Genomic DNA, 22,364 nt, shown 5'->3' with positions numbered 1-22,364 from the left:
TCGTAACAGGAACAGCTCACTCTTCACCAGGGCTATGCAAATATACAAAGAACAGACATGCCTTTTTATTGAAAAAATAAATAGAAGAAATTCACATTTGAAACTCCCGTTCTAGTTTGTATGTACATTACATTGTCTTAGTTTATGGAAATGCAGATTTCTCAGGGTTTAGTGGGTAAGCTCAGAGAGACTGTCTGTAGTCTAGTCATCTTGTATGTCCTCTCCTCCAGCAATGCATGACAATCGCCTGGTGAAAGTCATGCTTTCTGGTATCTCTGGCTTACTCAGTCGCCGCCAGAATTCATAAGTTGTGAAATAGTATATGAGTGGGTCCAAGCTGCAGTTCAGACTGGCCAAGCAGAGCGTAACAGGATGAAATCTCAGAATCAGTTTCCTTAAGCTGCAGTCAGACAGAGTGTTGGCCTTGACCATGAAGTCCAGGGGCAAGGTGATATGGTAAGGAGCAAAGCACACTAAGAAGACCACAGCACAGCTTAGCACCATCCTTAACGCCCTCTTTTTCTCCCCTCGGTCGGGAAAGGCCCCCGCTGTTGACATCCTAAGGCTCCCAGCAGTCAGGCAGGCGCAGGCTAGCACCAGGACGAGCGGGATGATGAAGCCCACCAGCTCGGCTAGGATCAAGAGAACCCAAGCTGCTGGAACACTGATAGTTCGCATGGACAGTTCTGAGAAACACACTAACTCAGGTGGGGAGGTTGCCTCTGTGGTAGAGGAACCAGTGGAGTTTGTTTTACCGTTGTTATGTCTCAGTAGAAGGAATGGCAGACAACCCAGGCAGACCAACATCCATCCGAGGCTACATATTATCCAGTCTCCTCTTCTCTTGGATGAGTTGTACCTCAGTGGTCGAATGATGAGCTCACAGCGGCGCATGCTGACACACACCAGGAAGTAGATGGAGGCGTACATGTTGACATACTTAAGGTAGAAGCAGATCATGCAGAAAAGATTACCAAAGGCCCATTCGCCGTTCAGGTAATAGTAGATCCGCCATGGCAGAGAGAGCACCTGAGAGGAGCAGAGAGTGTCAAGATGGTCACAGAGCTACAAACAAACGACAGTAAAAAAAAAAAAAAAAAAGCAAACAAAAAAGGGAAAAGGTTTTTTTGGGCCCAATAGCATCACATGACGTAATTATGGGGTTCGGCCACTATGTCAAATTGGCTTCAAAGCCTGGTGCACTTCTTATATTCAATTCTCTATAGATCTAGATATAGGTCTTCTTAACGGGGGTTTCCATGTTCCACTGCCATGTTTCTAGAGTAACCCAGAACGGACAAACCACACTGGTTCTAAAGAGGGCTTTTTGCGAGATTCAAAGCCATCACAGGTTTTTTTACATGCTTGGAAGTGGGCACATGGAGCTGCAATCTGCAACCTCAACACTAGATATCACTAAATCCTACACACTTGCCCTTTAAGAATTTTTCATGTCAAACGAATTAACTTTCAATATCAACATGTCTTAATTTATACACACGCAAACACAGTTAATATATGTTTAATAAACAGTGTGTATGTATGACAAAAAACGTATCCTGAGTTAAATTAGATTAGTTGAGATGTGACAACAGACAGGTGTATGAGATTAACAAAAACAAAACAATCATATATGAGAGAGACATAGAAAGATTCTCACCTGCAGCAGGTCCGCAACAGCCAGATTCATCATGAACACCACAGCCTTTTTGGTTTCTCTGGTATAAACCCTGAACACCCACAGCGCCAGCACATTACCCAGCAGGCCTGGTGCTAGGATTACACTGTACACCACTGCATACATATAGTGCTGGTACTTCTGTAGTTGTTCATCATCTCCGCAGCTGGAATTGTTCTGGCTCATCTTAAGCCAGGAACTGTTTACTGTGAACAGTAAAGACAAGCTGCCCTGTGAACCAATGGGAAGCTTATATCAGGAGAGCTGTTTGTAGTCTGGTGACGGGTAAGCGTCCATGCTGTCCATCATGGTGAGGAGGAGATCATGCTGTGCAACTAGAGTCCCGTTCTCTGCATCATCCCTCAGAGATAAATAATGTCCTATTTTACCGAAGTTGAAGGCAAACTTCCCGCATTTCAATCCCAGGAACAATTCATCCTGGTAGGGGAGAGAAAAGTAGGTCAGCTCAAATAAGTTTTTAGTGAGGTGTCTGAAATTGTGTCCAAATGCTGCAAAACAGGAAAGAAGAACAGTCCATCTGTCTGACTGTTTTGTCACCTCACTGCACGAAGTCTCAGCGTGGATTTCCTCTCACTCATGAAAAACATGCAGACTAGATAAGTTGCAACCTCTAAATCATTCTTTTGTAATATGCGGTTGCCTGTCTACCGAATGTAAGACGTGGTTGTGACAAAGTGGACACCTGCTCTGCCTTTCTCGCAGTGCATGCTGGGATAGGTGAGAGCAAGCAACAATAACGGATTATATTTGCCGCCATAAATCAGCTTCTGATGGCCGAGTATTTTGCATGTTTCCCACATAGCTATCAGGAAGTGAGAAATAGCCTTTCATGATCAGACAAATACCACATTGTGCAGCACATACAGACAAACACAAACACACTCAGGTCTAACACCGTTAGCCTCAGCCAGTCATAACACGTTTTCAAATTGTGTACCACATAATAAATTATGTTATAACAGCTTTTGCAGTTACAGTAAGTATGCAAACCTACAGAGACCTGTTGCTGTAATTTCCCGCACACTTCTTTATTGAGCTTTAGGAGCATACAATAAGCGAGTGTGAGAGTCTCTATGCAAAGCGTTAGTGAAACTAGCATGGTTAACAAGTCAGACTGGGTGTGTGGTTAACAGGTCAGGCCAAGGCAAATTAGCCTGCTTTCTTCTTAGGAACAACTCTGTCTGTGGCGAATCTACCATTTTAATGTTGATCACATGTATAAATGGCTGTTTGACATTTCCAAAAGCACAAAATAAGTCATTTCAGAAGGTTTTAAAGAGTTAGACTACCATTAATTTTTGGTTAAAATGGAGACACACCGTCATATCTGGAGCTGAACTACTAACTTGTAGTTACACCTACTGCAGTTAATTTGGTACAACATACCACTCACTAGGGACTAACAACTATCAATTAATCTGTCAATGAGTTGATTAGCTGTTTGGCGTACAAAATACCAGAAAAATGACAAATAGTGCACAACCCAAAGATATTCACTTTACTATCATAGAAGGCTCAACAAAACCAGAAAATGGTCCAATATAAGTAACTGTCACTTGAAGGCTTTTCTTTTTTTTTTTAATTAAAAAATGACTTAAAATTATGATGTATTCATTTGGTTTCATCTGTGAAGTTTTCTCTATGATCTAAGCTGATCAGAAAGATTAGAAGTTTTCATGTTGTGGTCTATATTTTTACAGCACAGACTTTTATTTATGAATATCATGTCATATTTTGAAACCGAAAGAACGTTTAGAAAGGTTGAAACTCTCTCTGAAAGCTTGAAATTTTGAAGACTTGCATGTTTTGATAGCCTGAAAAAATGTGAAATCTCCACAAACATGATTTTGTATTTGAGTTTTCCTTCTTCAGAACTGCAGCTTTTTTCACAGTGTTTCTCCAACACAGTTTCAGAATTTTCGAATTTGGCACTATTCATTTGAAACCTTGTAAATTTAAATCTGAAAACTGTTGCACATATGTTGGGAAAAGGGTTTTGTGTTGAAACTTGAGTTTGGAAAGGGCAAATCTTTATTTTGAAACTTCTGATGTATTGTGTACTCGTATTGCAGATTGTTCTTTCAGAACTCAGTTTACAGCAACCACTTTTCAGAGATCTGCCCACATAGCTTGCAAGTCACATGATTTCTGGCAGTGTCCTCTCACAGCTCTGGTCTGAAACTCTCTGAAACAGATGGTTTGAAACCAAAAGAAAGGCAGGATCCTGGAGGCAAGGGAATTTGCTCTTAACATATTTTCTCTCTGCTGAAGTCCAATAACATGTCATATTTACTAGCTGAGGTGGGATTGATAGACTACTCTACCAATGACTGACATGCACAGGATATGTAAACAGGATGCCCACATCTCTATGCTATCTGATTGTCCCCAAGCAGTGCCTGTGGCAGGCATGGGGTACATCCCAAGGCCCTTATTTGACCTTTCCTCATTCATTGATTCTTGCTTGAACCAGAATTTGCTCTGGTCTTCCACTCAGAAGGCTGTCCCAAAACTCTTATTTCCAAGTAGATCTATCTCATGGATGTATAAAGAGAACTGGAGGTGTGAAGCGTTGGAGGTGTGCTCTGTTCATTATATATCAAAGTTGCTCAGTGGTGCATACAGACAAAAAAGTCACTTCCCACTGTAAAGAAATTACCTGGATGGTGCTCACATTTTCTGATCATTGGGCTCATCGAACATGTGCACCACAGACTTAATTTCCAGTTTAGCCCTCATGTGGCTCTTCTAGACTTTCCAGATGTTATCAGACCAAATGGATCAATTTCTGAAATTAGTCATTTCATGGGAATTGTGGTGCTCAAAAAATATATCCATTGTTTTACAGCGCCTCCTTTTCCCATGATGGTGTGTGGGAAAAATGCTTTATTTGGCTCACAGCGGACCCGAAAGTTGTAATTCCACGGCTTGGCCACTATGTTAAACTGGCTTAAAAAGTCTTGTGCATTTCTTGGGGGATTGGTCTATTTGCAGAACTACAAGACACAACCACTTTACTATGACACACCTACTTGGTTCAGTTTAGGCATGAGTAGTGACATGGTTATGGTTAGAATCTTCGTTGGTCAGGGGGGCCCTTCTCCAAAGTTCTCTGAGGAGCAAAGATCAAGGAGGGATCTCTGAGAAGACAGGAGAGGAGCCTTCTTTTACCTGCCAACATGCCCACCTAATGGTAAGCAGTTATTAATTTTATCACTGAGTGGATACATTACAGATTAAACTCAAATGTATCACTCCCAATTTTTATATTTTATTTTGTTATCTTAGGTATTTAATCCGTACCCTACTTGTTTTTTTCATGTGCAGGTGTTTGTCAAACAGGTAACAGGCTACAGAGAGGAAACAGCTGCTCCGACAATGATAACAGTACACTTTTATTAGTATTAGCTCCTGGAGAGTGTGCTCACTAGGGACTTCTGCCAGCTGACAGCTAACTTCCGGTTTAGCCCTCTGTTTAACTAAATGGCTAAATGGCTATTCAATAATGTGGCTTTTCTAGACATTTGAAATGTGATCCGTCTGAATGGATTAATACTGATAGTGAGACAAGACATTTCATAGGGGTTGTGACACTCAAAAAAATGTATCCACCATTTTACAGCTGCTCCTTTTCCTATGATTGTGTGCAGAAAAAATGCTTTTTGGGCTCCTGTCATACCCAGAAGTTGTAATTCCACAGCCTCCATGTCAAATTGCCTTCAAAGTCCACCGCTGTTCCTGGGGACTTGAAGTTGACTGATAGCTGATCCAGCTGTCATCATCAGAAACGGATGTCGCTCCACATGACACTAAAGCCAGACAGGGTTTTTTTTCCCCCACTCACATTCTACAAAGATCCATCCCTACTCTGCATCTGATTGGCTCTGACCCTTATATTCTTACCCCGACTCGGACCATCTAATGGCTAAACTAAGTGTCAACAACCTGAAATTGAAGCCAATACAGAAGTATTGTAAAGTACAATACCATTAATGGTTGCTAGATGGTTGCTTCAAAAAATCCTTGGCTCCAAAAACCTCAACCTCTTTCAAGAGATGAGTCAATACTTTTTTTAGTAAGTCATTATGGTCTTAATATCTAAATTCAGGCCTTCTTATAAGTATACTGGTGGTCATTTTGGAAATTATTGTTCCGTTAATAAGATATGAAGACAGTAGCTTTTATGTCTGGACTGTACTTCAACAGAGAATCTGTTTTGGAGTTTCAGACCTAGTCCACATGAACAGGGGTACTTTTTGAAACATGGTTATTCCTCTCTTTGTTGTTTCTGTCTCCTCTCTTTGAAAATCTCCGTCCAAATGAAAACGCAAAAACTTAATTGAACCACTGTGAAGAGCATGCCAAACTAAATCTATGTTGGCCAATCATACACCTTAAGAAAAGCTATTTTTGGCAGACATCTGTAATATAGCAACTTCGGAGTGACCTCCGTAACGCATTCTGATGCCTTTGTTCCTTAGTAAAGTGGAAGATTAACTGCACATTTATCTGTAAACATATAAAGTCTTGTTGGAACCAGCTCTATTTCAGCCAAGTCTGGCTCATGTAAACAAAGCAGATAATGGCAAACACACTCATGCCAGAAGCCAAAAACAAAATTTTCCTTGTTTATACATCAACACTGAAAACAGAGATTCTGGATATCTTAATTGTAGAAAGGATTTTTCCAAAAGGTCAGTTTTCAGCGACCTAAAATACTGTTTGCATGTAGACGAAAGGCCAAAATGCATACAAAAACCTACATTTTCACAAAAATACCTGAGTATGTGTGAACTCAGATCAGAGCCTCGGGAAGACGCTGTCAGAAATCATGTGACTCGCAAGCTCGCAACTATGTGGGCAGATGTCTCAAAAGTGGGTGCTGCAAACTCAGCAGTCTGCCATATGAATGCAAAATACATCCACAGAAGTCTCAAAATAAAGATTTACCTTTTCAAAAATTTCAACATATCAAAACCTTTTTCCCAACATATATGCACCAGTTGTTCAGTTTAAAATGTACAAGGTTTCATACCTGGAAAACAAACTGATTCACCGGAAGAACACTGACAAATTCGAAACTATAAATCTGTGTTGGAGAAACACTGAAAAGATCCACAGTTCTGAAGAAGGAAACCTCAAATACAGTATGATGTTTGAAGTGATTTTACTTTTTTTTTTTGCCTATTAAAAACATTATACAAAGCTTCAGAACTATACTTCAATCTTGCAAAACCTTTTTTAAAGCGTTCAAACAATGAATTTCAACCTTTCTACACTGTTTCTATGTTTTTGTTTTCCTGATGACATTGAAACCTGGCAGGGCCTGTTGTCAACACATTTCTGAAACCCTTAAGGACCATTTTATCTGGGGTAGAGGACAGAGTACATCTTCCAGGAAAGTGCTTGTAAATCCCTCATTATAACAGGACCTCATTGCATGAAGAGGACCAGTAAAGATTACAACAGTTTACCAAAAATAGCTCAGAAAATTTCACAACTAATAAACAAGAACCTTTTCAGTATGTCCTCTAGACGTAACAGAGTGTTACTTCTGTTTTACTTCTATAAGGGAAATTACTTTTAAGATGAGGTATTTTCCAAGTAGTACTTACATTAATACCTTGAACTGTGAGATATGCTTTTCTCTGTCCTCTTCTCAGTATTCAGATCCTTCACTTAAGTAAAAATACCAGTATAACATATATAGAATTACTCCATTACAAGTAAAACTCCTGCATTCAAAACCCTACTGAAGTGAATGTACAGAAGTAGTTAAAGTATCATCACTCTGCTGGAAATTGCCTTCTGTTATTGATGTGTCATTATTTATAACATTGTTATGCTGTAAATACTGAAGCCTCACTTCAAAGTACTGTTGTAGGTAGTGACCTTTAAGTAGTTAAGTGGTTTCTAACCTAGGGGCACACTCATTTACAGAGGGTCATGAGACAAGTGTGAGAGGTGGGTGAGATGATTAATCGGGTGGAAAAAATGAAGACATTACTTTCCATCAATACACATTTACATTCATTTTTTCTAATTAGTGCTATTTTTTGAATAATGTTGGATAATTTTAGCTGTTATGGATTTCAACAATTATTTAGCCAACTGAGACAATTTGAGGGGGACCCCGACTACAGTCACTGCTTTTTTTGTCATATGTCTTTACGTTAAATCACAATATGAAAAGCAACTAGTAACTGTACCTGTAAAATAAACATAGTGGAATAAAAAGTACAATATTTCCCTCTGAAATGAATTGGAATAGAAGTAGAAGTATCATACAGTATAAATACAATTGTATATACTGGGGTAAAGAACTTACCATCACTGCTTTCCACATTAACAAGCAGAGGAATTTTGGATGAGTACAGAGGGGATTTTGGGTCAATGTGGATGCTGTACAACTCCGCATTAAGAGATATAAACCCTCCACAGCACTCTGGCCTCTCTGATGTGCCTTTTATCCTCCTTCACAGCACTTACAAAAGCTCCCAGTGGACCCCTCAGTCCCCAGTCTCCCTTTTAGCTTTAGTAACCTTTGGCCAGTGTGATTTTTTCAGTGTGATTCTTCTCTCATTACTCTCTTTCGGGCACGTACAAGCTTCTGTCAGAGACTGTCTACATGGTCTCGAAGGGCTTCTAAGTGATGATCAATTATTTCAATTCCCTCTCGAGGTTTGTGGCAGTGGACAACATTAACCATACGAAAGCTGCTGATGTCCAGTAGTCACACATCATCTTATTATGAGAAAAATATGTTTGTATGTTATTGTTATTTCAGTATCCAGAGAGGGAAAACTGAGGAGTTACGGTTGAGATTTAGAGTTTTAAGAAGTTTCTCTGCTTCAGAAAAGAGTCGCTCATGGTAAGACCCTACCTTAAGACGGAGCAGTTTTAGTCTTCAGGTCTTGCCAATAAAAACGCATTCTTCTAGCCCATGTGAATCATCTCTCTCTGGATCTTTGGCACATTACAGCTCTTCCATTCAAACACCCAAAATGTTGTTGGTGAGCACCCAGTTGTCTCCACGTGCACTGGTCCAACACACAAAACATGTCACGACCCATGTTCCAAACAACACATAGATAACTGCATACAATTGTAGCTATAGAGAGAGAGAGGAACGCTCTGACAGAGGCCTACACATACACACACACACACACACCCTCAACATAACAGACATTCCTCACATTGGAGAAACATACGAGATCCCCCATGAGGAATGACTCCACACTAAAAGCATCCAGCTGTTAACCGCCTCTAGCACAAACGCTCACTTAAAAAATGAATAAATAAAGATTGACAGTTATTATCTCACCTCTGTCTTCAAATTTGAAGCTGCGTAGCATCACAATCTAAAAGCAGAAGAGTAAAGAAATATGCAACACTCATACTATCTCGTCTCTCCTCCCACCATTACTATTCAGTTTCTCTGCTCCACCCACCCACCCGCTCTCTCTCTCTCTCTCTCTCTCTCTCTCTCTCTCTCTCACTCACTCTTTTTGTCTCCCTTTATCTACCTCAGACAGTTTCAACTGTCTTTCTCAGCTTTTACCTATTATTATTTCCTGTTTTGATTACTTACTTTGTTCCTTTATCTCTTTTCTGCTTTTTCTGCTCTTTTCTGCCTCTAATTGTGCTGTATTGGGGGATTTCAGCATGCACGAGAGCTTCCTGTGAATGTGTGGGTGTGGTTAACAATCATTTTTTGACACCATGACTTCCGCTCTTCTGTTCAAAGCCATTTTTTTTCATTACAGACAATGTCTATTCACCATGTATGTCCTCTTGATGATAGATTATAAAAGATTGTAGTATATCAGGACGCAACGCTAAAACTAAAAACTGTTGTTTAAGCCTTTCAAAAAATCCTGCGCTGCTGTTGGTTTCTTCTGCTCACATATTTTACACCATGATAGTAACAGAAACCAAACAGCAGATCATATTTGACACAGCACTGTTGTATGACTTGAGGGGAGGATGCGTTCTGGTGGGTGAACCATGACACTTGTTAGTTTTCCGAAGGTGGGCTGTAAATGTCTGTGGGTGGGAGTATTCTCAAACTGGGCTCAGACTTGGGTTTAGCAGATGCGGGAGGGCAGGAGACTGAAGTTCAGTTTAAACGCCGACCCGCAGAGCCTGGCAGTTTACCGGTTTTAAGAGCAGCTGCAAACTGGTGCCAACTGCCTTCACCGCTTTGCACTGCGAGAGGAAGTTTAGCAAAGATGAGTTAGCACCTGTTTTTTCCACATCTGTCAACCATACAAGTTTAACCTCAATTACCCAATACTGAAACACATCACACCCAAAGATAAGAAAGAAGGCAAAGACTTGATTTTATTTGCAGTATATTGGTATACATTTACATAGAACTTATAGCTTATTTAAAATTGCTGATGATGTGAACAGGAGACACGTGATACAGAAGCAGCTTGTTGTGGGCAGCCTATCCTGTACCCACACATTGCATAACACACAATAGGCACCATTTCAGTTCCTGATCTGTTTGTTCTGAAACTGTGTCCTCTGAGAGCCTCTTCACATTGAAGTCAAAGCTCAGTGGGTCAGTTTGTACTGGACAGCTGTGACACTTAAAGACATGTGCTAACATCATGTTGTGTTGCTTGGATCTTTGGATGAGTCTGTTTTCAAGTTCATCATGATCTATCTGTTGCTCTTCTGAATTTTGTCTAGCTCTGTCATTCTCAGAACTCTGAGCAGTTGCTCTCCATGCTTGTCAACCTCTGCGGTGCAGGGCGCTGAGTCCGGGAGCTGATCGGGGAGGAGAGGAGTGCAGAAGTAACGGAGGAGGTGCGCCTGGTGAGGTGTAATCTGAACTCAGCTGTCAGAAAGTAATAGAGCAGAGGGTTGAGGCAGCAGCTCAGGCTAGCCAGGCACAGAGACATCGGGTGGAACTGACGCACGGCCAGCCTGGTAGGGCAGTGGGACACAATGTCCTGGGACACCATCAGGTAGAGCAGGAAGTTCAGATGGTAGGGGGCGAAGCAGACCAAGAAGAGCATAGTGCAGCCCAGCACCATCTGCAGGGCACGGCGCTTCTCACTGTTTGTATGACATTTATCTGTTGAGCTGACTGACTGAGTGCGGTTGCGTGTTGAGGAGCTGTTGTTCTGATCCTCCTGGGTCTTTCTCTGGTTGAGGGAGTGGGCGATGCGGATGGAACTGTAACAAATGCAGGTTAAAGGAATCACAAAGCCAAATAGCTCAGCCAGAGCCATCATGGCAACCGCCAGAGAAGTAGGCAGACGACGCATGGGCAAATCCTTAAAGCAGCCGACATTAGTAGAGTTGGTACTGGGGATCTCTGTGGATCTGCTGGGGCTGGTAATGAAAGGCGGCGTGTAGAGCTTGATGTAAGTGGTGGGATGATGGGTCGTAGCAGCATAAAAAGAATTGGACATGTTTAAGACTGGCTGTGTACCGACACTGACACTGCTGGCACTGCTGCTGCTGCTGCTTCGCATCAAAATGAAAGGCGAGCAGCCCAAACCAACCACCACCCACACTATAAAACTGATCAGCACGTCGTAGCGCCGCCTCCATTGGCGAGCAGAGAATGGGTTCAGCAGGAAGACACATCTCTGCACACTAATACACACCTATAAACAAAGGAAACAGAAAGAGTGATGTAGAAATTATATGCCAGAGTCACAGTTGCAGGAAGTTTATTTGTTCCGAGAAGTGAGTTGAAGGGAGCTACTGGCATACATTCACATAACTTTCTGTTATTCCCAAAACAACTTTTTATCAACAGAGACACTTGCTTGCTTTTAAAGAGAGGAGAAATCCCTGAATGTTATTTGACCTAACCTTTAGGATATTTTAGGATTATTTTCCCTGTGTAGCCTGCTTACCAAGAACGCTATTGCAGCGTACATGTTGAGGTATTTGAGATAGAAGCAGAACAAGCACATGCCCCGTCCAAAGGGCCATGTATGATTGAAGTAATAGTAGATCCTGAGGGGCAGAGAGAGGATGTGGGCCAGGTCTGCCACCGCCAGGTTTATCATGAAGATCACCGTCTTGGTCTTCTTACTGTGGAACAGCATACAGAAGAGTTAGCCACATGTCCAAAATGTATTTGAGGTATTATATTGGGTGGGTGTCAGTGTGTGTTTGTATGTGTGCACCTAATGTGTTTGCAGAGGACCCAGAGGGCAGTGGTGTTGAGCAGCAGCCCAGGGATGAAGAGCAGCAGGTAGAAGTAGGTGTACATCTTCTCCATGCACTCTTCCCAGCTGGTCATGTTGTGTTTGCATTGTGAGGAGGAGGAGGAGAAGGAGGAGGAAGAAGAGTTCAGCAGGGACTCCTCCCATGATCCAGACATATTCAAAGTCATTCCCTCACACAGACACCAGTGGCATAATTCAATTCATCTTTTCACTCAGACACCCTGCAACAGAACAAAGAAAGATTACAGATAATGGAAGTCATTAATGTTATAAATGATAGCTTTGTTTGTGGTTAATGAAACATGTACCAATGCTTTAGTAGAAAGTGAAAGTAGAATTAACAATTTAACAAAGGTATCCTGTCTCAAACATTTGAGGGGGTCACATGCTCCGTCAAATTGAATTGGCCCAGGTTATAATAAAGAGACCAGGTTATAATACTGTTATAAAGGACTGTCAAAATATTGTGTCACCCCTTATACAAGTTAGTTAGTTCTGTGATCACTAAAAATGTCCACAGCTTCTAACTGTTCTGTATTATTTAAGTATTATTACATTTATTAACCATTAATAAAGCCTTAAATAACTCATCTGTGTGCATGAAAAGTGGTGCCTTATTAATAAGTGGTGTCCAAATATTACATTAAATATATTTCAGGAAATTAATAATATAATACATTAAACAAATGTGAAACAAAATATATTTCTTGCATGTGTCGGTTTCATAAGGCACTGAGTTATAAAAACAGCAATAGAAAGACTAATAAATCAGAGATGTCTCTGTCTGGCCAAAGATATTAGTAGGAAATGACTGAAAGAAAGACTGAGCCTTTACTTTGCTTATCACTCAATCATCACCCTTCCTTCTGCCACGAGGATGACACCACACCCAGAAGCAGTGACAGTTTGTGCCCTGCTAGTATAATTTTGACCATTTCTGACTGTGGCCGTTGGGGCTATCAGTCTAACTCAGTCAGGCAGCAATGTATTCCCTCATGTTACCTGTTAAGTGTGGTGCAAAAGCACGTCATTAGGCTTAAATTAAAGGAAGCAACATTGACAGTTAGTTTTTGTGGGTAGTGGTAAAGATAAAATTGTCTCATGTGTTTCTCACACTGCGTTGCAATGTGAGACACATTTGTCACACTGTAAATCATTGAAATAGTATTTCAAACCTTTGTCATAATTTGTTAAAGCATTTCACTGAAAACATTTTAAAGTAGTTACATCAATAAATCTGAAATAATAAAGATTAAACTAGCACGACAACAACAGAGACACATAATCCAAAACTTATTTTTACATTTTGCAACACCCTATAAATGCCTATAACATGAAACTTGTCATATGTTGCACACTGTAGTGAAAAAGGATTTGACAACAAAGCTGTTGTCACCAGAAATGTTCAGACAAAGTTCAGCAGTGTCACAGCCTTAGACACATTATCTCTATTAACAAGAACACTGTCATTACCTTGTACTTTGCTGTCTTCTCCCTAAATGATCAGCATGGATGAAAAGTGGAGGTCAGACCAAGGCATGACGGCCACATGTACCAGCAGCATCCCAGCTTCACACTCCTCTGTAAACAGCAGAAGGACGCACAAAAACGCTTTCCTCTTCGAACTTCACAGCAGCACAAAGCAAATGCTTGTGGCGCGCTTTTTGCTGTCAAGACAAACCTGTCAGTGTTTGTGACCAAGACAGCAACAACCCCACCAAGTGATGTGGTTTCAGTTTTGAGTGTATAGGTCTGTGAGGTGGTGGCGTCTGGTGTGGGCTGATCTCAGGCTGCAATGGCTCTCGCTTTCTTGAGTATGGTATGATGGGAGGAAGGGGAAGCTCTTTGCTCACGCCTGTAAATGTTTTTCTGCCATTTGCTACGTCAATGAGTCCCTTGCAACAGAGAGAAGGCTTTGCTACTGACTGTACAGAGGAGGGGGGGGGGGTGTGTAGAGTTGTGAAAAAAATTGGAAACATTTGTGGGTAAAAATATAAATGTCAAGTTAGACAGACAGACAGAAGGGCAGACAGGCACATATCAGTTCCTCTTGTCTCTGAATCTCTGATTTCTACAAGCAGGTGATCTGGTCATTGGACATAAATGAGGACACTAACTGCTACTCACACAGTTTGCTTGTACACATCTACACTATATACTACGATAATTAATCTCCCTGCAGTGACTAATACTAAGCCTGGCCAAAACATTTTTCACTTTACATGCTGCAACTTTTGGTGTTGATGTCATCCGCTGTTGTAGTGTTCATCCGCTTCCCCTATCAGATTCTTAACTTCCTTTTTTAAAGCTGCGATATATCAAAACATATTTAGATGTTAGGTAGATTTGTGCTTTAAAAGGTGGGAGTTCCTCTGCTTGTATGGCTACTGATACTGAGATGTGGCGATTTCCCTTATTGGCACGTGGATGCAGTTTCAGTTGGGTGGGTCTATCAAAAAATGTTCACGTGCATCTGGGACGCAAAACCACAGTTCAGCATGGTGGTAGCAGTTTCATCTAGTTAGTTTCACACGATCTGATACATTAACACACATACAGAGACAGTGAACGCCCCTCTGAGAGGCGTATAAGCTTCCTGAGCTGGTACAGTTGAGTTTCACATCAACTATCGTTCAAAAAACAACAGAAACAGGCAGGTGGTCAACAAACATAAAAAACAATAAAGTAACACAAGGTAATTCAGGGTCAGTGAAGAGGTGGCTATCGTTTGTTCAGACTTATGGCCACTAGAGGTCAGAATCAGACCAATATTCACAGTTTACTAACCGAGTGCAGTTTTTTTCAGATTACAGATTGTTCCTTTAAAGGAGACATTTGGAGTGAACACTGTAGTCCTCTGTTGAATTTTTTTAGCAAAATTCTTGACAAGAACCAGTCAAGGAGTAGAGTCCAGTTGTTGCACATATTTTTCACTCCCACTCCTCTTATTTCCTGCTCTACTTCTATCCACTCTAGTGTCCTCCTCTCTGCCACCCTTGACCCAAAGACATCCACTGTTGTCTGTGACTTTGCTGCTTGATGCACATGGTCACATCACTCACGTTACTAGAGGGGCCTTCTTGGATTACTAGGGGGGTTATCTCTCTCCTCCTCCTCTCTGTGCATGTCACTGTAGCAGGTATAGAGAGACTTATTACATTCCCAAGTAAGGCCATGAGTCTGTATTATATGGCTCTATGAATGAATGGATAAACAACTTGAACTAACATCTTGTATAATGTCCCAAACAGAAATCAGTCCCCTTCTCCAGCAGGAGCCTGTAGAGTACACACAGCTGACCCTGCTGGAAACATGCTAGCACAAGGCAGTCACAACAGTCTTCCGAAATTCTTCCTACTTTCTCTCCATTGTGCTGTTTCATTATCACTGGCATTTTGTCTTCAGTACTGTACATCGTTTTATTCAATAAGAGTTATTGAAGAGAAGGTGGGGGTCTCCAAATTGGCTAGCTTGCTCAATTGCTAACGGCAAAGTTATTCGCAAAATGTATTTGTGACTCTTGTTTCATAACTGTATTCAAACCATTCCTCTTTCGCAGTTAATATTTCGACAGAGGAACGGTTGAATAAATGTGGATTGTGAAACACAGCTGATAATCCATCACTGATACCTCCATTTTTGACTCTTAAGCTCCCACAAAAGGTTAGCGATGGCAGGATGGTTTGCAGTTGGTCAACAATATGAACACAAGTTTGTATGTCAGTGCCACCAGAACTGAACATGATGCAAAAGATTCACCATGAAATTAAAGGATTTTGTTGCAATATCAATTAATTTCACTGTTGTAAATGTGTGACCAGACCCTTATTCTCAGTGCAACCTGATCTCATTGAAGGCATCCCAGATCTGCTAATAATATCTTCACTGTTTTGTTCTTCATGTAGTGTAACACAATGATTTTGGGTGAGTATGTAATCAACAGTGCTCACACGTACTTTGGAGTGTGAGTGCACATTGCAATGTGTAAGAGACTTTGAGCAGATCTGCAGTCTAAGGCCAGATTAAGACAGAGAGACCTCATTCAGGAGCAAACAATGGACCATTGCTCCAGTCATAATAAGCATTTGGCCTGTGACACAGCACACAGGCCAAACTCCTCGACTGGATCAGAGCTGCCTTCTGCGCCCACAACAAGATCACATTGGCTGCTTGGTGAAAAGAGCCTGAGTAGAAAAACTCCTCTATGAGTTCAAATGAACAGTCATGCTGATAAAGGCCAGTTCATGGTAGGTTTGACCGAACTGACAGGCACAAGGCGGGGGACAGAAATAATAAATGCAGCCAAGAAAGCAATTCAAAACAGTCATTTAATGGCCTCAAACTTCAACATGAGACACGTTTAACTCAGCAGGTCAGCGCGCTGCTGTGTTATAATAACAAAGGGTTTCACCACTAAAGAGTGTCATAACATTAATGTCCTAAAATGATATACTGCATTGTGAAAGCTTGAACTCAATAACAATAAAACTTAAGGGCTCAGTGTGTTACAAAAGTACTTAACAGCATATGTCAACAATGTGGAAGGAAATCTCCATCTTGTCCACGATCCAGTGCATGTGTAAGTGTTCGTGTGTGTTACACCTGAGTAATCATGTGTTTGAGTCTCTTTTAGAGGCTCTGCATGTCCCTGGACTTTCACAATTGTCCTGGTGTGGCTAGGTCTCTGGTCCCTGTAGTGTTTGCTTATAATAAACAGATACATTCCTCTTCTCTCCAGTGGTGGATTAATCCGTAAAGCCTGGGCCATACCTCAGGATTTACCTCAGGATTTAACTAATCTGCTGAGTTATGCGTTTGTCACTTTCAGGACCAAGCAGCTGATTTATTTATTTTGCAAATTCAGGGCTCCTGTCTTTCAAATCCACCCTGCCCTTCTTTACATTCTGTCTTCCTTATTGGTTCAGAACTCACTCTCAGACATCTTAGTCTCTTTTCCATTGCTGGCCAGAGTGTCTGTGTCTCTGGGAAGAGTGTTTGCTGCGTCCTGGGTCTCTGTGTCACTGCGAGGGATACTCTCAGGCCGGGAGCTTGTCCCTTTGCCCCCCATGGTCAAGCTTTTCTGGAAGCTCTCTGAGGTGAAGTAGTAGACCACAGGGTCCAGGCAGCAGTTGAGACAGGCCAGACAGAGAGTGATGGGGTAAAGAGTTCGGGCAAAGCGCTCCACAGTGCAGTTAGCCAGGGCCTGGGTCCGCACCAGGGCATACAGGAAGAGGATAGAGTTATAAGGGACAAAACAGATGATGAAGATGCCAAGATGGACCAGAATCATCCTTAGGACACGTCTCTTGCTGTCACAGCCATGACCAACAGTAACTGGGCGACGCAGTGTTCGTAGAACCAGCGAGGAACATACCAAGTTGGCCAGGAGGGGGAGGAGGAATCCCACAATCTGGAATGATAACAAGATGCATAACACAAATTCAATGTTATGTTTCTGGTTAGATTAATACTCATTATAAAATGGTTTAAATTGTGTGCATGTCAGTTTGTGTGACTATCAGGCCCTTCACCTCGATGAAGATGGTGATTTTGGAAAGGTACGTCCTCCAGGTACTCTTGGAGAACCCCTCGAAGCAGGTTGTGGCTCTGTTTGTGCTGTTGATGGTGGAGAAAAAGGTCACTGATATCCCTCCCCCCACAATGGTCAGCCACACGGCGGCACACACCAGCGCCGCGTTCCTACGTGTGCGAATAGAGCGGGAGCGGAAAGGGTAGACTATTGCCAGGAAGCGGTCTACGCTAATACAGGTGAGGAAGAGCATGCTGCCATAGATGTTGGTGATGAAGGCTGTTCCTGATACCTTACACAGTCCATCTCCAAATGGCCAGTGGCGGTTAACATTGTAGAAGACCTTGAATGGCAGCGTAAAAACAAATACTAAATCAGATAACGCTAAATTAGTCATAAACATTGTGGTCTCGTTGCTCATCTTCATCCGAAAGCAGAAAACGAAGAGCGCAGCACAGTTGGTGATCAGGCCTAAGACAAAGACCACACTGTAGACCACCGAGTACAAGTTGTACTTGAAGGAGTCGTCGATGCCACAGTCCTCCATTCCGGTCTCGTTGAGCACCAGGCTAGCCATGATGAGAGCTTAGAGGTGAAAGGTTCTCCACAGCACAAGGTTACATTAAAGTCTTCAGGAAAGGGGGGAGTCAGGGCGGATATCTGGGGATCGGAGGTGTCAGCAGGGGATCCACCAGTCAAGCCCCCTCCAAGCCATCGTGGACATTCAGACACACAAATGGAGGCAGAGTCAGTCAGGATGTACGGATGCAGGGCTGGTCTGTCCTCCTGTGGAGAGAAAAGGAAAAGGCCCATGGTCACTTCCTCACAATAAAAGTTAAAAACACCAAGGAGCAAACAACTCCAACTCCAGCTCTCCATAACATGAAGCATAATGGTATACGCCTTGAGCCATTACACTTTTAAACAAAGCACTTGGTATGATTAATATTTGAATAGAATTTTATAGATAGCAGAATTGTTATTTTAACTTGGATTTTATAACTCAAGTTTACAGAAAAGATTATCATAAAAGAGCCAACATTACAGGATATCTTGTTTCGCTTGTAAATGAGATATAATTAATTTCACTCTATTCTATTTATCAGCATTCAATATACAACCAAAACCAATTGACAATGTCCTCTTGATTTTGACAATATCTACTAAAACTTAACGCAGTTTCTGTTTCAATACCTTAATTCTAATGAATAAAGACAACTAGAACATTCCGTTAATTTGCCTAATCGCAGTATGCATCAAGTGTATCCATGTGCAGTTCATGTGCTATCTGTCAGTATGAATAAAGTCTCATCAGAGGGTTTGAGCTCTCATGGCTGTGTGACATGCAGGACTCATCAGAAGTGTGAGAGCAGCCAGAGACAGGAACATGTACTATGGATTAAGAGGTTAAACACACTGCAGCTACATTTATTCATGAATCAATGTTAAAGAGCTCATAGAAGTACAGAAAGGATCAGAGGCTGAACTCCAGCTGGAAGAAATAAACAACATTCTTGCTTGGTGTAAAAGCAGTGCAGAGCTACACCGTAACACAGCACTGTTATTAAATGCTTTGACAGTTTGAGATAAAGATGATTTTCTGGTAATTTACATGAAGAAATACGATGGTCAGTGAACTAACATTATGCAAATCTGTCCGAATCTCTATTGCGGTGTTGTGTTGTGTTTTCAGATGACGGGTCACATTCTACACTTCATCTTTGACAGCAACGGGGACGACCAAACAGTTACACCTCAGATTTTAACAATTTGCATTTTCTGTTGTTTGTAAAATGTCCAATTCTTCATTTCTAAAATTACCAGATCGACACCTTGCTAATCTGTAAACTAGTTGCTTACAAATGTTAAGTATGGACATTAAATACCTCAACCCTCAAACACTGAACTACATTTAGATATAAATTATATATTTTAACTTTTAAAACATTATCGATAGCATTTGACAGTGCATAAGGAAATTTGGTTATAGCATCTTTCATATTATTCTGGTGGTGTATGGTGAAAAATACTAAAACAGATGAGCAGTACACTATCAGAAGCTTTACCAAGAAATTAAATACTGCTCAAAGTCCAAATCAAACAGACACGTGCCAAACAAAAGATACAGTACTGGACAAAATCGCTGACCACTTCATTGGCTCTCAGCCAAAAACAGAAGCTGTACTTCAGCAGATAAAACAGCAGTTGAAGAAAGAGGTAATTTTACCTCTCTAACTTCACCTCTGATGGTTTAAAAGGGGAAACTTCAGCGATTTAGCATATGAGTATCAGTCACAAGGAGAACTACATGTGAAAACAGTTGTATAACCTCCTCTGTGCTTCCTGACAGACATTTCTGAAAATGTGAAAAAATGTGAATTATATTGATTTGAACTTAAAGGCTGCAAATTTGTAATGGAGAGGCAGCTTTATACACTGGAAGTTTGATGTTTGAAAGCCATGGGCAGTCAGGGAGAGTCTAACAACAGCTGCATTCTGGGAATTGTAGGATACAGTGTTTCCGGAGCATATCAGGGACTGAAAAGTCAGGACATCTCGGCCTCTGCTGCATTGATTTTGACCATTCTTTTATCTTTATTTAATAAAATCTCTCTCCCACATGTCCCAAGTTTACGTGAGTGTAATTTTAAATCACCAGAGTACATCTTTAACAAGCAAGACTGGTCTTATCTTGTGTTATGCAACAGAGCAAAAGCAGCAGTGAGGTGGATGGTCTTAAGAATCGCGTGTTAAAATCCTGAGTGTGTCTGGATAAGATTCACTCTGTCTTTTCACCACACACACAAAGGAAACGCTGTGTGTGTGTGTGTGAGCAGTCCATCAGGCCTGTCCAGTGCCAGCTGCAGTGTGACATCTTTACTGCGTTTTCACACGCCTACCAGAAAGCCTCCATCGGTCCTTACAATACCCTCACTGTACCCGTCTGCACCAAATACACACTTACATATGCACAACTCTCCACACGTGCATACACAAGCAGGCAAACACCTAAATGTGCCAGTCCTCACACAGACACACACACACTGTAGGGTTCTGTGTACTATGGCTCGGTCCCAGGACCCCTGACAGTGTCGGCTTCATATTCAGCTGATGTTGTTTCTTCAGGCAGCCGAGCCTATAGAACATTGAATTTGGCTGCTATACAGTTTGTGTTAGAAAGTAACAAGAACCGCCTCAGCTTCAGTCCTGGAGCGGAGACACATTTAAGCATGTTGTGGATTACTAGAAGTCCTGCCGAGGGATTTCAGTCCTGTGTGTGTACAGGTCATGGACAGCTGCACAGTTAAAGGGTTTCCCCCCCGCTTATAGTCAGCCGCGGCAGTGACAGAAACAGGCCTCTGGGACCCGCTGATACGAACGGATCGAGTTCAGGCTCAGCTCACATCCAGCTGTTCCCTTCTTTCACTAGCTAGGAGGAAGAAAACAGGGTGGGTTGAAGGTGGAGGACAACCAGACACACAGTGTTTTGTTTAAGAGGACATCTTTACAGTTTACAGCCAGGGCAGCTAATGGTGTTAGTACACAATACAGAGTGTATTTTTAATCAGGATGGCCTCGTTTGAACTGTGACCCAAATTACATCACATCCCACTAATACCACTAACACACCACAGCCCTCCAAATAAGACTTTATTAGGTTCATAATGTTCAGTTTTCATTAGCTCTTAAACGATTAGTTGATTAATTGACACACAAAAAAGGTTATTCCAGTTCATCGATTCCAATTGATCTTTATGTGAATGTTTACTGGTTATCTTCTTTAATAATGAACTACATATCTTTGTGTTTTCATCTGTAGTGAATGTGATGGAGCTTTTTTTCATTATTTTCTTACATGTAGACCACAACTGATGAAGGATACAGTTCATAAGTAAACATGCAGCCCACAAAACTCTTTGATTAGAAGAAATATTCAATTTTCACTGAGACCATGCTGAGACCATGGAGGAAAAATGTGGTGCTAGAAATTCAATTAGCAATTTTTAAGGCTGTACTGTAATTTGTAGTGATGTGTCAGTGACCTGAATTGGCCTAAGTGAAAGATGTTTGTACTGTTTTAGTTCAAAGTCATGTGATACTCAGTAAATCTATAATACAGCTAAAAAAATGTTCAATTCCTACAAGTAGAAATATTCTCTCTAAGCCGACAAGCACTCACTTGTTGATGTTTCTCTATAATTGGTGTGTAGTTAATTACATTAACATGTCATGAAATGTGTTAATCTGTTCTTCCAGTCACAATATTTAACACCAGTCAAACATCTACAGCCTAGAGATGCATTTTTCTTCATTTTCAACCATGATAGATAACAGCTGCATACAGCTATTATAACTGTTAGTATATTCATGGTCTCACAGGCTGTGGGAAGCAGCTAAACAACACAAAATATGTTTCTGAACTGAAGACAAAAAAAAAAAAAAAAGTTAATGTCTTGATATAAAGCAGTGCAAACTTACTGGCAACTGAATGGATGTTGACAGCTCACCTCCTGGTCACTGGTGTTTGTCAGTCTGGCAGCAGTGCGGCGGTGCAGCTGTCAAAAGATAAACTCCATAATTTTTCACAAAGTGTTGTTGTTGCTGCTGCTGCTGCTGCTGACGCTGAATCTACTCACTTATCTTACTTGGAGTTTCTATCTCAAACAAATTGGAGCTGTTTTTCCATGAGGCGAGAGAAAACTTTTCCTCCTGGTGTTGTGTTCTTCATTTAATCCCGGCGACTCTCTCCGTCCGCTAGAAATGGGAACGCATCACATCCACCGCGCCTGCGTGTGAGCGTGCGTGTACGTCCAGATCTGCTTGCAGGGCCACAGGAAACGAGACAATAGCACCTCGGTCAGGCAGTGGGCAGGAGGAGGAGGGGGGAGGAGGGGAGGAGAAGGAGGGGAGAGGGAGGAGGAGGAGAGTGAATAGC

At 41.5% G+C, this 22,364-nt stretch overlaps 3 protein-coding genes across 6 annotated transcripts; all 3 read right to left on the bottom strand.

Annotated features, from left to right (window-relative positions):
* Positions 1–85: 85 nt before the first annotated feature.
* Positions 86–9,084, bottom strand: gpr174 (G protein-coupled receptor 174). 2 transcript variants are annotated; one of them, XM_053323323.1, is made up of 4 exons: positions 9,024–9,084; positions 8,583–8,739; positions 1,661–2,116; positions 86–1,029 (listed from the first exon to the last, which is right to left on the bottom strand). In XM_053323323.1, exons 3-4 carry the CDS (start codon positions 1,862–1,864, stop codon positions 202–204), a joined length of 1,032 nt encoding a protein of 343 aa, XP_053179298.1. In that variant the 5' UTR covers positions 1,865–2,116; positions 8,583–8,739; positions 9,024–9,084; the 3' UTR covers positions 86–201. The 2 variants fall into 2 exon arrangements, with proteins under 2 accessions (XP_053179298.1, XP_053179300.1); XM_053323325.1 differs by lacking the exon at positions 8,583–8,739 and having other exon boundaries at positions 9,024–9,056.
* Positions 9,085–10,017: 933 nt separating this feature from the next.
* Positions 10,018–13,494, bottom strand: p2ry10 (P2Y receptor family member 10). 2 transcript variants are annotated; one of them, XM_053323314.1, is made up of 4 exons: positions 13,372–13,494; positions 11,857–12,119; positions 11,581–11,761; positions 10,018–11,325 (listed from the first exon to the last, which is right to left on the bottom strand). In XM_053323314.1, the coding sequence occupies exons 2-4, from the start codon at positions 12,063–12,065 to the stop codon at positions 10,411–10,413; spliced, it is 1,305 nt and encodes a 434-aa protein (XP_053179289.1). In that variant the 5' UTR covers positions 12,066–12,119; positions 13,372–13,494; the 3' UTR covers positions 10,018–10,410. The 2 variants fall into 2 exon arrangements, with proteins under 2 accessions (XP_053179289.1, XP_053179290.1); XM_053323315.1 differs by lacking the exon at positions 13,372–13,494 and having other exon boundaries at positions 11,857–12,133.
* A 2,747-nt stretch (positions 13,495–16,241) lies between these two features.
* Positions 16,242–22,030, bottom strand: lpar4 (lysophosphatidic acid receptor 4). Of its 2 annotated transcripts, none has more exons than XM_053323322.1 (3): positions 21,937–22,030; positions 17,430–18,214; positions 16,242–17,308 (listed from the first exon to the last, which is right to left on the bottom strand). In XM_053323322.1, the coding sequence occupies exons 2-3, from the start codon at positions 18,003–18,005 to the stop codon at positions 16,820–16,822; spliced, it is 1,065 nt and encodes a 354-aa protein (XP_053179297.1). In that variant the 5' UTR covers positions 18,006–18,214; positions 21,937–22,030; the 3' UTR covers positions 16,242–16,819. The 2 variants fall into 2 exon arrangements, with proteins under 2 accessions (XP_053179297.1, XP_053179296.1); XM_053323321.1 differs by having other exon boundaries at positions 21,908–21,979.
* Positions 22,031–22,364: the final 334 nt, after the last annotated feature.

Source organism: Scomber japonicus, chromosome 8 (assembly GCF_027409825.1).
Source record: "Scomber japonicus isolate fScoJap1 chromosome 8, fScoJap1.pri, whole genome shotgun sequence".
In the NCBI taxonomy this organism is placed as follows: domain Eukaryota; kingdom Metazoa; phylum Chordata; class Actinopteri; order Scombriformes; family Scombridae; genus Scomber; species Scomber japonicus.
Note: the sequence above shows the minus strand (reverse complement) of the source record. Positions and strands in the feature narration are given on the sequence as shown.

What these genes read in the sequence shown, in the direction of transcription:
- gpr174 (XM_053323323.1), bottom strand. Translation starts at nt 1,864, where the DNA reads ATGAGCCAGAACAATTCCAGCTGCGGAGATGATGAACAACTACAGAAG. An exon ending in CTGTTGCGGACCTGCTGCAG is followed by an intron (nt 1,030 to 1,660) that starts GTGAGAATCTTT and finishes TGCTCCTCTCAG; the next exon opens with GTGCTCTCTCTGCCATGGCG.
- p2ry10 (XM_053323314.1), bottom strand. Translation starts at nt 12,065, where the DNA reads ATGACTTTGAATATGTCTGGATCATGGGAGGAGTCCCTGCTGAACTCT. An exon ending in GTCCTCTGCAAACACATTAG is followed by an intron (nt 11,762 to 11,856) that starts GTGCACACATAC and finishes GCTGTTCCACAG; the next exon opens with TAAGAAGACCAAGACGGTGA. An exon ending in ACGCTGCAATAGCGTTCTTG is followed by an intron (nt 11,326 to 11,580) that starts GTAAGCAGGCTA and finishes CTTTGTTTATAG; the next exon opens with GTGTGTATTAGTGTGCAGAG.
- lpar4 (XM_053323322.1), bottom strand. Translation starts at nt 18,005, where the DNA reads ATGGCTAGCCTGGTGCTCAACGAGACCGGAATGGAGGACTGTGGCATC. An exon ending in AAATCACCATCTTCATCGAG is followed by an intron (nt 17,309 to 17,429) that starts GTGAAGGGCCTG and finishes TTATCATTCCAG; the next exon opens with ATTGTGGGATTCCTCCTCCC.